The sequence below is a fragment of the Astyanax mexicanus genome, chromosome 5 (assembly GCF_023375975.1).
Source record: "Astyanax mexicanus isolate ESR-SI-001 chromosome 5, AstMex3_surface, whole genome shotgun sequence".
NCBI classification, from domain to species: domain Eukaryota; kingdom Metazoa; phylum Chordata; class Actinopteri; order Characiformes; family Acestrorhamphidae; genus Astyanax; species Astyanax mexicanus.
This window is the reverse complement of record NC_064412.1, coordinates 42,279,805-42,296,891: the sequence shown is the minus strand read 5'-3', so window position 1 is coordinate 42,296,891 and position 17,087 is coordinate 42,279,805. Positions and strand designations below refer to the sequence as shown.

General features: G+C 37.4%; 1 protein-coding gene across 3 annotated transcripts in view; it reads right to left on the bottom strand.

The window, feature by feature from the left end:
* Window positions 1–17,087, bottom strand: part of ptprnb (protein tyrosine phosphatase receptor type Nb) — a 61,874-nt gene that overhangs the window by 25,231 nt on the left and 19,556 nt on the right. For 2 of the 3 annotated variants that reach the window (XM_049479532.1, XM_022675498.2), the window contains exons 2-6: window positions 11,581–11,631; window positions 6,046–6,156; window positions 5,697–5,802; window positions 1,908–2,037; window positions 57–390 (exon numbers count right to left, since the gene is read on the bottom strand). In XM_049479532.1, coding sequence (XP_049335489.1) covers window positions 57–390; window positions 1,908–2,037; window positions 5,697–5,802; window positions 6,046–6,156; window positions 11,581–11,631 — 732 coding nt within the window. Of the gene's footprint in view, window positions 1–56; window positions 391–1,907; window positions 2,038–5,694; window positions 5,803–6,045; window positions 6,157–11,580; window positions 11,632–17,087 lie in introns of all 3 variants that reach the window. The other variant, XM_049479533.1, reaches the window with a different exon arrangement.

The following is a 17,087-nucleotide window of genomic DNA, read 5'->3' as shown; positions in this document are numbered from 1 at the left end:
GAGAATCACTTTAGCACTGTTAACTGTTATTAATTCTCATGGATGGTCACACTCACCATGGACCCTGCTGTACTGCTCAGGGGTCTTCTTCTGCTCCTGCTGGCTGTTGACCTCCACGTCCTGGGAAACGTAGTCCTTACTGTAATCCAGAGGGAAGTCCAGCCCCTGAAAGAAAGATGAGGAGGAGAGGGGTGTGGCCACTCGGTGACGGGACGTGGGTTGTTCAGGTGAAGACAGCAAGAGAGAAAACAGGTCCTGCAGCAGCTGTGCATCCTTATCTGGAGGCTGAGGACGGGGGGCGGGACCCCGGGAGCGGGAGGAGGATGCTGGATACCTGTCCCTGCCCTCCACCAGGTTCAGAGAGCGCTCTTCTTCATCCTGGTACCCGTACTGAAGAGCACAAGGGTAGAAGAGGTATGAGGTATGAGCTTAAAGCCTCCAACAACAGTAACAAGTGTCACATATTATCAGAAGAACCAGTATTAGGGGTGGGTGATATGGCCTTAAAACGGGGGTGTCCAAACTTTTTTTGTTAGGGGCCAGAAGGAGATATATTTGAAGTCACGGGCCACAGACTCTGTAATAAAACAAATAATGAAATATACCACTTTAAATAATACATTTTCCTGATTACTTTTATTTACACACCATTTTACTTGACTTACCACCTTTATCTATCTTTGACAGTGTTGTGTAAACTAAGATTTTTCAAATTGATGTTTCATTTCATGATGTCTCTTAATATTAAACTCCTTAATTACGGCAACTTTTAGACTCTTTGGCCTGTTTTTCTGTGCTACAACTGCACACTCTCTCCGCTTTTAGACTCTTTGGCCCGTTTTTCTGCATTACAACTGCACACTCTCTCCGCTTTTAGACTCTTTGGCCCATTTTTCTGCGCTACAACTGCACACTCTCTCCGCTTTTAGACTCTTTGGCCCGTTTTTCTGCGCTACAACTGCACACTCTCTCCGCTTTTAGACTCTTTGGCCCGTTTTTCTGCGCTACAACTGCGCAGCCTCTCCGCTTTTAGACTCTTTGGATACCGTGGCTCTTGATACATCACAAAGACTTGGTGTCTTGGTCACAGATGGTCCAGCAAGACACACACTAACAATCTGTCCTCTTTTGAACTCTGGTATGTCACCCATAATGTTGTGTGCATTGCAATATTTTGAGCAAAACTGTGCTCTTACCCTGCTAACTGAACCTTCACACTCTGCTCTTACTGGTGCAATGTGCAATTAATGAAGATTGGCCACCAGGCTGCTCCAATTTAGCCATGAAACCTCCCACACTAAAATGACAGGTGTTTCAGTTTCATTGTCCAACCCCTGTATTTACAGCACAAATGTTAGGCCTCTGATTCACTGAACTGTACCTTTTTGTCTAGTGCTAAAACCACCTCTGAAACAAACATGTCTGACATACATAAGCAACTAGTGGCTTCTGATGAAAAACACAGTGACAACAGAGCATCATCTTATATACCCTTTAAACATGCTCTCACACAGTCACACACACACACACTTACATACACACATTTTATACTATATTTGTTTCCATATACAATAAAAAACATCAACAGGAAACAAAATCTTGTTATTCAGTTAATTGCTCAAAAGAATGTAACATTTTCTCCCCAAATTTAGTAATGAGGAAAACAGCACCTTTTCCAAATATGCATACTCCCAATGATTTCTGAGCCAGAGCAGTATTCCACCACCTGTTCAGCTTTTGTTCTGCTCAGTCCCTGAAGACCCAGTCTACATACTGCTGGTCTGTGCACATGTCCGAGACTTCTAAACACCAGGACTATCAGCTGGCATTTTAATCAATTCAATAATATCCACACACACACACACACACACACACACACACACACTATAATGATGTCACATTCTGACCTTTTGGTAGGTGGGCCTGTACGGTTCCATGCTCTGCATACGCAGTGAGGACTGGGGAGTGTCAACAATCATGTAGTCCATATAGTGCTGCAGTTTGGGGTTGAGCTGGTCTGCTGTACCTCCATCGGACCTGGAGTGGACACAGAGAGATAGAGATAAAGAGAGAGAGAGAGAGAGAGAGAGAGAGAGAAATTTATCAATTTATCATATTTTATATAATATATAAAAGTACACATTAATCATATTTTCCAGCTTAATCGCCTTTTTTTTTACTTTTTATTTCCTGTCATGCGTGTATCCACCCTGTTATGGCAAGCTGCACAACAAGATAAAAAATGACAGGTTTGTATATTTTAGTGAAAAATGGCATTTGATGGAAGTGTTGGTGACCCACAGTGGGGATCTCAGTCTGTTTCAAACATACATTTGAATAAATTTTTATATTCTTTTTTTTTATGAAAGAGATATATGCAAACAAGTAGAACATTATGGTTAGACATATTTTAACAGCAATAATGACAACACAACAATTCCCCTGTTTTGAAAATGGTATGATTTTATCCATTTTATCTCTGCTTTCTGCAAGCTGTGCAGGAGCTACACTGAGGACACACACACACACACACACACACACAGTAAAAACAGAAAGGATATCATTATGTTGTCACTCAGCACCAACACATTACATTACAACATGACAACACAGTCATGTTGGTATTAGCTCAGAGTGGATACTTGATGTATTTTTGGCTAACCACTGTCCACTGTTCAAACTGGAGTGAGAGAAGCTAGTCACTGTGCCATTGGTTGACCTGGTACTGTCTCATGTGTGTATCAGATAATTAATGTTACAGAATGATAGAAGACAAGATGAGACAGATGACCCACCCAAAAGTGTTTGTGTGATGAGTGCCAAACACTTACATTGCTCCTGTTAATAAAATAATAAAAGTTAAAGACTCCCAGTGTGACAGCTGCTATCTCATCTGTTTGGTTTCACTCTCAGTCCGTAAAGAGATGGTGTTAAAATGTGTGTAAACGTGCAGTCTTAAAGTTGAACTCTGACCAGTGTTAATTATGATTTTCTCACCTCACTTTTTCCTCAGGGGCGGATAGACTGCTGCTCTTTTAATAGCATTTAATAAGAAACAGTTAAATAGATGAATTTTGGAACATTTATCTGTATGTTGATTATATTTAATGATAATTGTTAATGATAATATTTTTTATATTTTAATTGGTGTAAGGTTTGTGGTCATGAGGTCATATTTAGCCTTGTTAGCCTTGTTAATAGGCTAATTTAGCAGCATTTTCAATGTAGTGTGATAAAGTCTGCTACTCTTGTGTAACATAGAGTTGCCAGTTAGCTAACACTTGACTAGACTGCCTAGTCAATGTAAGCTGGCAAAGATGCAAGTGGATCCTGTTCTCTTGAATTACTGAATATCTCGCTGGCAGACCTCAGTATGTCAGGCTAAGGGACTGTACATCTGAGACTGTGGTCAGCAGCACAGGAGCACCACAGAAAACTGTACTTTTCCCTGGCCCCTTGAATCGTGCCATGTGCAAAATGGTTTTGGTGTGGTGCAATGGATAACCACTACTTGCCAGTGAGCCTGGGTTCATGTGGGAGACTAGGGTTTAATTCCAAGTCTGGGTGACTACTCTGCTCTACACCAATGAAACTTAGGAAAGGACTTAGGCCCAATTCCATTTCACCCCTCAGCCCTACCCCTTACCGATTCTTGTTAGGCTAGAGGGGTAGGGGGAAGGGATAGTGCTTGATAACCCTTCATATGGAGATTTTTCAGATGCACACTTCAAACCAAGGATATATAAATCACTGGTAAGATGGCAGCTCAAGTGACCAAAGAAAACCCACAAATGTAAGTAAAAGTGATGATTAGCACTATATTACTATAGTTTAATGTGTAGTTTCAATGTTTTATGGCTGAATTCTTCATAACAAGCATAAAAAAGAATGCTAGTAGTTTGTCTCAGGAGCTAGTTAGCTAGCTAACTTTTCCGTTCCACCTTAAATGGTGCAACATATGGCAGGGGCTGTAGCATTTAAGGCGGAATGGAAAAATAAAATAAAAGCTAATCAAAGCTAATTTAAGTTTCCCTTCACAGAATAATTAAGGAATGGACAATAATCATTATTTTCTGCACTACCTGCCCTCTTTCTGAAGACATACAATGCCCTAAAGTTGAATAGTTAACCAGAAGTTAGGTTAATGAACTTTAGCACTCCTGATGACAAACTGAGAGCTTAAAGGGTTGTCCCAATTCTTAGAGTAAAGGATTTCACCCCATGCCCTTGTAACTCTGTTCCAAGGTGAAGGGTTACACTCGAAAAGAAGGGGTATGGGTAAGTGATACGGCCAAAGAGTGAAATGGGATTGGGTCTAACACTACATTGGCCCACTCCTGTAACATAACTATCTCTGTGAATATGAATGTAGTTTTTATTACGATACTGCTATTGTGGCTTGTGTAAGGGGAGGACAGGAGGCGGAGTACAGAAACCTGGTGGACAACTTTGTGGCATGGTGTCGTAGGAACAACTTGCTACTGAAAACTTCCCAAGAACAGTGAGATGGTGGTGGACTTCTGCAAGGCTAGGCCACTCAAAGAACCAATTTCTATTGAGACACTATTGAGCTACAGGTATCACGGACTGTGCGTAGATGATAGGTTGGACTGGTCAGTCAACACAGACTACTTGTACAGAAAGGGGCAGGGTCGGCTCCACTTTCTGAGGAGACTGGGTTCCTTTAACATATGTAGGAAGTTCCTGCAGATGTTCTATCAGAGTTTGGTGTCCAGTGGAGTTTTAATGCTGTGGTTTGCTGGGGAGGGTGCTGAGAGGACAATGCACAAACCACGGTCCATTATGGATGATTATAAGTACCCACTGCACACCACCATTATGGACAATAGGACCAAGTATAGTGGCAGGTTGCCGTCACAGAGCTGCTCTACAGACAGACTCAGGAGATCCTTTGTCCAGAGAGCCATCAGGTTAAGGACAGAATAGGACTAAATAATAGGTTTATTTAGCTGCACTATTGACACTTTACTGTACATCCTGGACATCTTCACTCCTGGATACTCTAGCAATACAGACCATTGTCAATACCCGCTTTATCCATCAGAGTCACGGGGGGACGGAGCCTATCCCAGCCGGCATCGGGCGAAAGGCAGTACACACCCTGGACAGGCCGCCAATCCATTGCAGCAGACACATACAGTGGTGTGAAAAAGTCTTTAAATGAAGGTTTTTACTATTAAGGGAGAATTTTTTTTACAAACCTACATGATCCTGTGTAAAAACGTATTTGCCCCTAAATCTAATAACTGGTTGTTTCACCCTTCGCAGCAAGTACTGCAATCAAGTGTTTGCAGTAACTTGCAGTAAGTCTTTTACAGCACTATGGAGGAATTTTGCTCCACTCTTCTTTACAGAAATGTTGTAATTACCCTCATTGGAGGGTTTTCCCACATGAACTGCCTTTTTATTCCACAGCATCTCAATAGGATTCAGGTCAGGAATTTGAATAGGCCACTTCAAAGTCTTCATTTTTTTTTCACCCTTTCATAGGTGGACTTGCTGGTGTGTTTTGGATCATTGTCCTGCTGCAGAACCCGTAGTTCGTTTCAGCTTGAGGTTACGAACAGATGGCCAGACATTCTTCTTCAGATATTTTTAGGAGACAGCGGACTCCGTAAGATCAAGGATTTATAATAATAATAAATGTTATATAAAAATAAAATGTTATGTCTTACCCAGGGGAGGGAGCATTCTTCACAGCTGATAGCACTGGGATCTTTACAACTTTACTAAGCTCTTTATCAATGAGTGACTGGGTGACATCATCTCGCCAGGTCAGTCCTGCAAAATACATCATTAAAGAAAGGCCATATCAGTCTCATGGGTATATACCCAACGTATAGGTAGGGCTGTTTTAACGGTTGCAGATTTAGCACCACATGACCTTGTGATGTTTCCATGGTGATAAATACATGTTCCTGTACATTCTCAAGCACAAAAGAGCCTACACCTTTACTGTGGAAGATCATTGGAAGCCTTTATGTGAAAATAATATACAGATATATTCATGTACGCATGACTAACCTTCCTTCATGAGCATCTGTAGTAAAGACTGCAGTCTGTCCAACAGGGAGGCATTTACCCTGTAGCGAAATCTGTCCTGCTGCGGCGCCAGGCACTGCCCAAACAGCTCATCTGTAATTTATAAAATATAGAGTGAGAGGGCACCGTCAGTGTAACGTTTAGCAGTTTAATTTTCTGACTCTATCAAGCTGTCCATTTTTGTTCATTGTAACACAAATCTGATGGTATACTCCTTGCAAAATGCAAAAATGCTAAAATCAGAAAATAAAGAAAAGATTCATTTTTTCATTTTTCCTGATATTCCGATTGTGAAGGATGAAAAAACAAAAATTGGAAAAATGGATGGTCAGTGTAGCCTAATGTTTATTAATTTAATTTTCTGACCGTTTAAAGCAAAATTTGGGAGTAAAAAAAATCATTTTTTTTATTTTTCTATGCAGTGCATTGTACAAGAAATATGTTTTCATTAATTTTTCCAATTTTTGTTTTTTCATCTCTGCCCCTCACAATCATAATTTTAGGAAAAAAATAAGCGCAACCCAGCCACGGTTAGCAGTGCTAACCAGCCGCGGTTAGCAGTGTTAACCAGCCGCGGTTAGCAGTGTTAACCAGCCACGGTTAGAAGCGCTACCCAGCCACGGTTAACAGTGTTACCCAGCCACGGTTAGCAGTGTTAACCAGCCGCGGTTAGCAGTGTTAACCAGCCGCGGTTAGCAGCACTACCCAGCCACAGTTAGCAGCATTACCCAGCCACGGTTAGCAGTGCAAAGTGTAAATATTATAATAATATTATAAGTAATATTAGCAAAAGGTATGCCCACACTGAATAAGAGTAAAACAGTGTCAAATGCTTTTAAGACATAGTTGCATTGCATGAATTCATAAAGCAGCCCTGTTTGTAGCCTGATACAAATACATGTTATAGCTGTTTAAAAGAGGAAGCACCTTTAACCTGAAGAATTAAAATTGAGCTGTTATATCAGAGAAATTAAGAAAATACATATTAGAGTGTCCTCCTTTTCAGAAACCCAAATCTGGTCACCCTAAACTCTCTTATACTCTATAATTCATTGGAGTAGCTTTACTGCTTCTTACAACCTGACTGGTAAAATTCATACATAAGGCACACTGGATTATAAGGCGCACTGTTGAATTTTGGGAAAATGAGAGAATTTTAGATGCGCCTTTTAGTCCAAAAAATACGGTATGCAGTTATACAGACAGACCACAGCCTGTAATTATAGAAATGCAAAGTGTCTTATATTGTCAGTGTGTGATGGTAGGTTAGTTGTTTAAGCCCTGTTAGTCATCGTGTTTAGCGCCACCTAGTGCCATTATGACGGTTCCTTTTTGTTTGACTTCCTGTGACAGAGTAGCAATCGAAGAGACAGCAGAAAGCTGAGAAAACATAGCTCCAAAATCTGTGAGTAACAATGCTCCTAAGTATATTATCAATATTTTAAACAGATTATTTTAGAGGAAATTGTTACAGGCTAGCTATTCGAAAAAAGATAATTTCTAGCATGTTTGTGTGCTGTTGTATTATTCTCCATTTGGATTGGGAAACCGTGTCACAAAGGTTGGAGAGCTATAAAAAAAAAAAAAAAAAGCCTAAAATATTAGGGACAATTCCAAGAGTCGGTATATACATTTTCACAGTTAACCTAAGATTAAAACCAAATTTTCCCTATTATATCTTTGATTTTCCTTTTTTAAATCCTATTTCAAAGGCACTTTATATATGTAAATTAGCTGGTCACATAACCAATTTTAACACTTGAGCAAACATTTTCAGTGTAAAGAAATATTTTAAAAGGTTTAAATTTTAAGATTTCATAAAACAGATCCAGATTTGCATGATTAACATCATGCTACGTTAAAAATATGTATTTTATTTAAAAATATCTTTGTCACAATATTTTATATTGTGATATATATTATATTTTATATTATATTTTATCATACATTTTGTTAGCTCTGTTAAACTGTTCCCTGGGTCACGGGTCATCAAAGAATGATCTCAAGGCATGAGAGTCCACTACTTGCTAATTTTATTTTATTAATTTGACGATAATTCTCTTTATCAGGTAGCACATAACTTCTTTGTGTCACTGGTGTTATGAGCTTTAATTGTTAAAAATGTTTTTTTTTAATCAAATATATTGCTATATGTCTTTTATTTCATTGATTTTAAGTAGTTACACATGGTCTCTTGACTGCCAATGAGGCAGGCATTTCACAAAATCCTCCATTTTAACTAAAATGTCACTGGTGTCACAGTCACTGGTGTTACAAATGTGTTACCATGTGGTGTTTGTCCTTTTTATGATTTTTTTTTTATTAAAAGTATCCTGCATGAAATGTTAGAATCATTCATTCTTATATCAGTAGTTACATTTTCATGTTTATTGGACAATAATGTATTGTTTTTTTTGTTTTTTTTAAATAGTATAGGAAGATGCCTTTAAGTATAAAGATGCCTTTAAGTATACATTTTTTTGTTATTTTCAGTGCTTATGTATATAAATACTTTGGTAACATGTTAAGTTAAATGGGAATTCTTTATCACATTCAGACACATTGTAATTTAATTAAAAGTAATGTAATTTAATTAAAAATAAATACATTTATGACTAAATAAATTCTTCAAGATGGGGTAACAGCAGTGACAAATTGACCAAAACTTTGCATTTTATGTTAAAATATATTAAAATCTATTTGGAGTTAAGCTCTCCATTTTGCATATTTGGTAAGTGAAGTGGAGACATTTTAAGGTTGTTTGTTTCTGGGACAAATTAAATTGGTTTTTAAAAATGTATCCACTTGAATTGCCACTCCAAATGGAAAATGACCCGTTGGTATTAGACAGGCACTAAAATTCTTTTATGTGCATGTCTTTGTGCAGTTTCACATTCTGATTCAGATGAACTTTATGACTCAAGCATCTGTGCTTCCTGTTGAGTTATTTGGACAACCGCTTAGCGGACTAGATATTCATGGATATGCAACATGTAGAGAGACTAGAACTGTAGTATTACTGAAGGTGTGTGTGAGTAAGTCATCTGAATATGCAGGTACTCTCGCTGCACTCAGGTCACAGCATAATCTGCCTAATGACTCACTTTTATGCTTTCTTTTCACAGTCATGCTTTCTCTGTCTCGTTCCCCTCTCTCTTTACACAGAACTACAGAAGGGAGACGTAAAGTGATGTCACAGTTGCCATAGAGACAGTGTAAGAGCCTTATCATTGGATAAGAGCAGGTGACGGTAAAGGGCAGTGCTTACAGGGGAAAAATGTTCCTAAAGAACTATGGAGCAACATACAGAAAAAACATATGTTGCAGAAACATACACCTATTCATATTTACAAAATAACAAAATAATGGAAATCACTTTTCAGGACCACATTAAAGACTGTTAAAGAAAGAACAGAACAAATAATTTAAGTTAAAAGATGAAATGATGGGTGCGAAAAATGTAATTTATTCCATATTTAACCATTTGATGCACAACATGGGTCAAAAGTGACCCAGCTAAGATTTAATTTTCTTTATCTTTGCAATAAATTAATTTAATCATTATGTATTGAATGTATTATTTAATATTTGTTTCTTCCTTATGTTTTGAATAATAATAATAAAAAACATTTGTATCACTATCCCTCTAATGCACAACATTGGTCAAAAATTACCCTCATTCAATCAGTGTTTCTAGGATATATATTTAAAATAAAGGAATAATTTATTCATTTCTATTCTAAGTATGCAGTAAATATCCTGTTTTTGTTTAGCACAAATCTTTATATATATTTTTTCCTTTTTTTTTTACTCTATGAAGAAGCTGCTTTTGTATTTCTACATTAAGTTTACACACAGGGGTCAGACCCGACCCAAATACATTTACCATTTCACAGCTCAGCACAGCTCAGCCCAGCTCAGCAGAGCACAGCTCCCGTCACACAGCTAGTTCGGTTTTACCATTGTTCTAATATTACTTTAGAAAATATGTGATAACAGTAGTGAAAGATAACTGTACATAATATATGATTAGGTTTAGGTTACCTTGAAAGTGAGTATATTACCTGTCAGACAGTTACAAGTAATTATTATTTGTTAGCTATTAGCTGCTGATATATTCTATTCGAGAATGATTCAAAATATCTTCAATCAGAACCAGAAGACTCTTATTGGAATCTATAGGAAGCATTTAGAGGCTGTTATGTCTGCAAAAAACTATCTAGTAAATATTGATGTCAGTTTTCTGTCGGGTTGACCAAATTTATGCTACTGTCTAATTTCGATTAAAGAATTATTGCACACTTTCTGTAAATCCTATAAACTTCATTTCACTTCTGAAATATCACTGTATTCTAAAATACAATATATTAAACTGAATATAACATATATTATAACGTTATATTTATGTTATATAATATAACAAAAACTAAAAATATATACTTTATTAATAGAAATAAATGGTAAAACGTATATAGTATAACAGTTTCAAACATTCAGTAGGAAAAATGCTGTAAACCTTTGTATATTTTGTAAACTTACCTAAAAAAAAATCTTTTTATACACAGATATACACACAAATGTAAAATAAAATGCTATAAAGGAAAAGAAGGCCGCTGTTATCACAATATGGACTTACTACTTGGCTAAACAGCCTACTAATGTACTTAAATTACTTGTAATTTTCTCACATTATTTTAAAGATGCTTTGTTGCCTGTGGTTTTTGGGTCCATTCTGAAAACCTGACAGTATGTGTGCGTTTCAAATTGTTAATAAATTTTTGGTCCCAATCACTGCTACAGTAACTATTTAAAACAAATGATATTTACTTTATTTTTATATCACACTTGAATGAATGAATATGTGTAAAGTCGATTTAGTAATATAAAAAATAAACAAAGATCAGTGGTGATCATTAAAAACAAGATATTTAAAGAATATTTCATCATAAAATGACTTGATTCAAAAGATCAAAGAAAAACTTAGCCAGCATGAAATAACTTGGGAAATAAATGTGGTTAATTTTTGACATATGTTTTGCATTAGAATGCATATATTGCATATTAAAGTGTTGAAGAGCTTAACCCCTTAAACAATCAGTGTCTCTGTGTTTGCACTTATTGTTTAATGCAATGGTGGCCAGCACAGGTGTCTGTTGGCTGGTGTATCAGTGTTGGGGATTCGGCGCTTTCCTCCGAGGATGTTGGTGACTATCTAGTAAAGCTGCACTGACAGCAGTTGGAATAGAGGAGGGGTCTGATTTCTCATGTGTCAGAGAAGGCTTGTGCTCCTCCTCACCCTCCTAGGTGAGGGCATTACTAGTGATAGGGGGAGTTCATATCAACAGGGTCTTTGGCCTTCTAAATTGGATGGGGGGAATGAGGTAAGTTGACTGTCAAAACTTTTTCTGCGTCTATAAAAACATAGCTTAATTGACAAACATGCATTTCACAGATCAAATATGAATAAATCATATATGAAACAAAAAACCCTGAAAGATGTAATGCCTGCATACTCACCATCCCAGCAGACCTGCCCACTCGAGCACAGACCACCATCAAACAAACAGCCTGAGAGAGGAGGAGAGAAAGAGAAATAGGTAGATGGTTGCAGGCGGCAATATGAGAATGATAAAAGAGAGACAGGGCGAGAGAGATTAAGCGAGAGATTGGGCGAGACAGACAGCAGATGACACGGGTCTCTTAGTAACTGATACCGAGAAGCAGACCACAGGTAATTGGCTCTTTGATGGACATGGAACACTGGGTCTTTGGTGTGTGTGTGTGTGCGCGCGTGTGCGCCTGTGAGGGTGTGATATCACTTGATATGACCTTTTAAGCCTGCACAATAACAGAGAAAATACCAGTTAAAGGTCTAGATAGTGTGATTGTGATATGACTTGCACTGTATGAAACACACTGACGGTGTTAGACAGGAAATGGTCGCCCTTGGTTTAGCTATGGTCAATATTTGACTAAACAAAACCTTTGTTTGATGCAGTAAGTACAGCTCAGAAAAAAATAAAAAAACACTTAAAAATTAGGAGTTTCCTTGATTTTACCAAATTGAAAATCTCTGGAATAAAATCAAGAGGAAGATGGAAGGAGGAAGTCATCAAACCAAACTGACCTGCTTGAATTTTTGCACCAAGAATGGCATAAAGTTATCCAAAAGCAGTGTGTAAGACTGGTGGTGGAGCCAACATGCCAAGATGCACGAAAACTGTGATTGAAAACCAGAGTTATTCCACCAAATATTGATTTCTGATCTCTTAAAACTTAATGAATATGAACTTGTTTTAAAGCTCTGCATCTTTTTTGACAATATTTTTATTTGTAATTTGGGAGAAATGTGGTCCGTAGTTTATAAAATAAAACAACAATTTTCATTTTACTCAAACATATACCTATAAATAGTAAAATAAGAGAAACTGATTTAGAAACTAAATCTCTCCATTTTACTGGTATGATTAATCAGTATGGGTAGAGCTGGACAATATGGCCAATATATATATATATATATCGCAATCTATTTCTTAATTTCAGTCGATACTATATAGTTCTGACATTGATATGAAGAAATGTCTGTTAATACAAACTTCAGAAATATATATGAGCGCCAGTCAGTGGCTGATGCTGTAAATAATTTCATGTATACTGATATATTAGAAAAGTGTAAAAAAAAAAAACACATCACGTTACATTGAAGTTGGATAACTGTCCAGCCCTAAGTATATGATATCTTATTCCTAAATTATGATTTTGCATTTGCAAATTATCACTTTGTATATTATCCTCTGTTTTTTGAGATATCAACACACAACACATGAGATTCAGGCTTATTTACAGCTTTTTAATTGAATAAACACTTTTTTTATTTTTGTGAAATTTTGTCCCCATTGGAATGAATGGGGAAAATTGGGGCACCTTTCTTATGTCATAATAATACAATTACAACAGTAACACCCAACTAACCCCTTGAGATTTCACAGCAACAATCTTTTTTACAAATCAACTGAGACACTGTAGCAAGTATCAATAATGCCATTGTACCTGCCTAGCAACCACCTAGCAACCATTAAAAACATCACCAATGCAACTGCCAAAAATATCACTGTATCACCCTTTTAGCAAAGTGGGAAAACCAGAAACTGTGAGGTTTTAGAAGACTAGCTCATAAGCTTCAGGATATTAGGCAGGTCTTGTGGGGTGTTCGCGTTATGCAGTGGCCACTACCTACTCAAAATGTTCAAGCAAGGAAAACCAGTAAATTAGTTACTAGTTATCTGGTTAGCAGCTTTTATGCTGCTGTAAAAACAGGCAGACCCGGTTCCTGAGTTTGTGGCTCACGGTGTAGCCCCTGCAGCCTAGCAAACCCTCCACACATCCAGAGTACATTTCCATTCAATAATCAATCTGCTTTACATAACCAGTGTGAGGCTTATCAGTCGCCATTCCATCCATCATCTGCTGCCACAGCAACAGGCAAGCCCTGCATACAAACAGTGCCCACCATCCCGGTGAGAATCCACAAGTGTCTGGCGCAAAAAAAACAGCCGTGTGCTCTGTACCTGTGTTTTCTCCTTTTACTACTTTTCACAGAATTTAATAAGCTGGAGTGCATAAAAATACATGACAATGAAAATTTATGTGAACATAACACAGTCCAGTGCAAATCAATGGTATGGAACACAACATAATATACTGGAATGGCTCATGATAGAATAAAATAGAACATAATAGAATAGAATAGAATAGAATGGCTTACAATAAAAAAGAACATAATAGAATAGATCAGAATAAAAAAGAATGGCTTAGAATAGAATATAATAGAATAGAATAGAATGTATAAAAAATAGTCATTGGCCAGTCAGTGGATGATGCTGTATATAATTCAATGCATACTGAAATATCAAAAAAGTGTATTAAAAAAAGATTTTAATAAATCAGATGGATTACGTTCCAGCCCTAATTATAGGATATCTTAATGTATTCCTAAATTATGATTGTGTATTGTGTATATTATCAAATTCATATTATTCTAATTTTGATACTTATGTTTCTGACAGATTTTTACTTTGCATACTATCCTCTGTTTTGGAGATATCAACATGCAACACATGAGAATTAAATAAGCTGGAATAGAATGTATGTTGAAAATACATGACAATAGAAATTAATGTTAAAATAACACAATCTAGTGCAAAGTAATTGAATGGAACAACAGAATATAACTTAATGGCTCAGAATAGAACAGAATAGAACAGAATAGAACGGAACGGAGTGGAACAGGATGGCTCAGAATAGAGTAGAATGTTCGAAAAATTCAAGACAATAAAAAACAATGTAAAGCAATAAAATAGAATACAATGTAAACAACAACAGAAAACAAGACAATGGAAAATAAAGTGAAAACAAAGCAGTCTGGTGTAAAAGGATGGATTGGAATAAATATAATGGATATAAAAATGAAAGACAATAGATACCTAAAACAGAAATGAAATATGACAGACGGATGTAAAATAATGGAACAGAAAAGAATAGATTGTAATAGCTTACAACAGAATAATATAGAATACAACAGAGGTAGTGTGAGGTAAAGCGAGGTCAAGCAAGTCAGAGCAAGGTAGAGCAAACCAGCATAAGGAAAAGCAAGGTAGAGTGCTGAATAACTTTTGAGAATCTAAAACTAGTCTAGAATCTTAGGCCCCGTCCACACGAACCCGGGTGTTTTTAAAAACTGAGGGTTTTGTCTCTGTTTTGGCCTTCCGGCCACACGAAAACGGCGTTTTCAGTCACTGAAAACTGAGGTTTTCGTAAACACCTTCCAAGGTGGAGATTTTTGAAAACTCCGCTCTAGCGGAGCCGTGTGGACGCGGAAAACGGAGGTTTTTGAAAACGCTGACATCACACAGCGAGTCTGCGCATGTCTGCTTTTCGTTTACGAGCTGGAGGGGACTCTTTTCGGCACATCAACAGCGAACTCTGGCTGTTTAAAGCATATTTACACCCTGCTGATCCAACTAAGGAACTAACTGCACTCTCTGACCCAACAGTGCGGAATTACCCAGAACCAGCTTTAAACACGTTTTATCAGTGTAGCTGAGACCAGTGATAGTGGCATGTTGGCTGTTCTACACACTACTCTATCAGTATGAGCTTTAATTATACTGGTCCAGCACCACCCTGGATACACTGACAGACCAGCAACACCAGCAAACTCAAAATACATCATTTACTGTTACTGGAGCTCCTCATCCAGCCTGTTTACTCCACAGCCTCTCTGGATTTTACAGTGGGTCAGTAATGTGGGTTATAGTGATTTGTTTATAGATTCTGAAAAATGTTATTATGCAGTGAAAAAATAAGTTGTTTGGTGTTTGTTTCTTGTTGTTTAGTACATTAAGCCACGTTAAGATTCGTCCTAAAACACGGACAGCACCTGGATTGGTTCGTTTCTCTCTGCAATGTGTGGATTAATAACATGTTCACAGTTTAATTTAACATTACTCTCACATTAAGTTACCTAACACAACGGAGGTAACGTTACTAAAATGCGCTGTGTGCATTTTTTTCCGATCCTCCTGTCCGGAGGTACAGACCCTACCACGAACGGTAAGAAATTGGTGGGACAATTTAAAAAAAAATAAGTAGTTGTTGCTGAGGAGTGATGAGAAAACGTCCAAGTGTCTAGAGAATCCCTGTTCATTTCAGCGTTTTTGAGTGGTATGGCGTTTCCGTGTGGACGGAGATATTTCTGAAAACGCTGCTCGTGTGGACGAAAATATTTTTAAAAACGGAGACAAAAACCTCCATTTTTACAAATATCTGGCTCAGTGTGGACGGGGCCTTAATTTATTGTGTTTTACATTGATATAAGGATATTTAACAGCATTTACGCATATCACATATTTTTGTCCATATTGTACATCCCACACACACACAATTAAGTTAGAGCATTAAACATGGTTAGGAGAGTGGGAGTTTCCTGCTGTTTTTCCTCTGTATTCTAAATCTACTCTGGAAGCCTCCTCAGCTCCTTCTCTCCACTCTGCTGAACCTTCCTGAGGGAGAGGGTGGGGAAATAGAAAGAAACAGAAAGAGAACAAAAACTGGGCGCATTTTCACACCTGAAAGTCTGGAGCAAGGCTGATTAGTTTGTTACATTGTATACTGTATTTACTGCTGTTATTGGTATCCAGTTTCAGTTTAGTGCAGTTTAGTGACTGAGTGCACTATTGAACTTTACTACATCCTATCACCATCATCTATGTGGGCACAGTGTTCATATACTTGACACTGATTGGTTTGTAGAATGTTGTCAGTTCTGCAAGTTGTCTTTCCAGGTGTTGTGCTAAATTCTGCCTTCCAGACAAAATCTGACTCCCTTCTTGTGCAGGGGCTTAAGACGTACAGTGCCCTCCATAATTATTGGCACCCCTGGTTAAGATGTGTTCTTTAGCTTCTCATAAATTGAGTTTTGTTCAAAATAATATAGGACCACGATGGGAAAAAAAAGTAAAGTCCAACCTTTAACTCAAGTAAATTTTAAGGGGGAAATAAAATCCTATAATTATTCTTCATAAAATCACCTGTTCCACAATTATTGGCACCCCTAACAATTCTTAGGAAATAAATTTAATAAAAGTATTTCTGTCACTTCTACAGTAGTTTACGAAGTTGATCAGAGTATGTAGGAACATTTAATTAGTAATTCACAACTTCCTGTTTCCCTGGGGTATAAATATGACGTGACACCTAGGCCATTTATCTTCAACATGGGAAAGACAAAGGAACATACCATTCAAGTGAGGCAGATGTGTGTTGACCTTCACAAGTCAGGCAATGGCTACAAGAAAATCGCTACTCGCCTACACCTGTCCATATCTACTGTCAGAGGAATTATTAAGAAGTTTAAAACAACTGGAACAGTGGTAAACAAGCCTGGACGAGGACGCAAGTTTATTTTGCCACCACGCACAGTGAGGAGGATGATAAGAGAAATAAAAAGTTCTCCAAAGCTCACT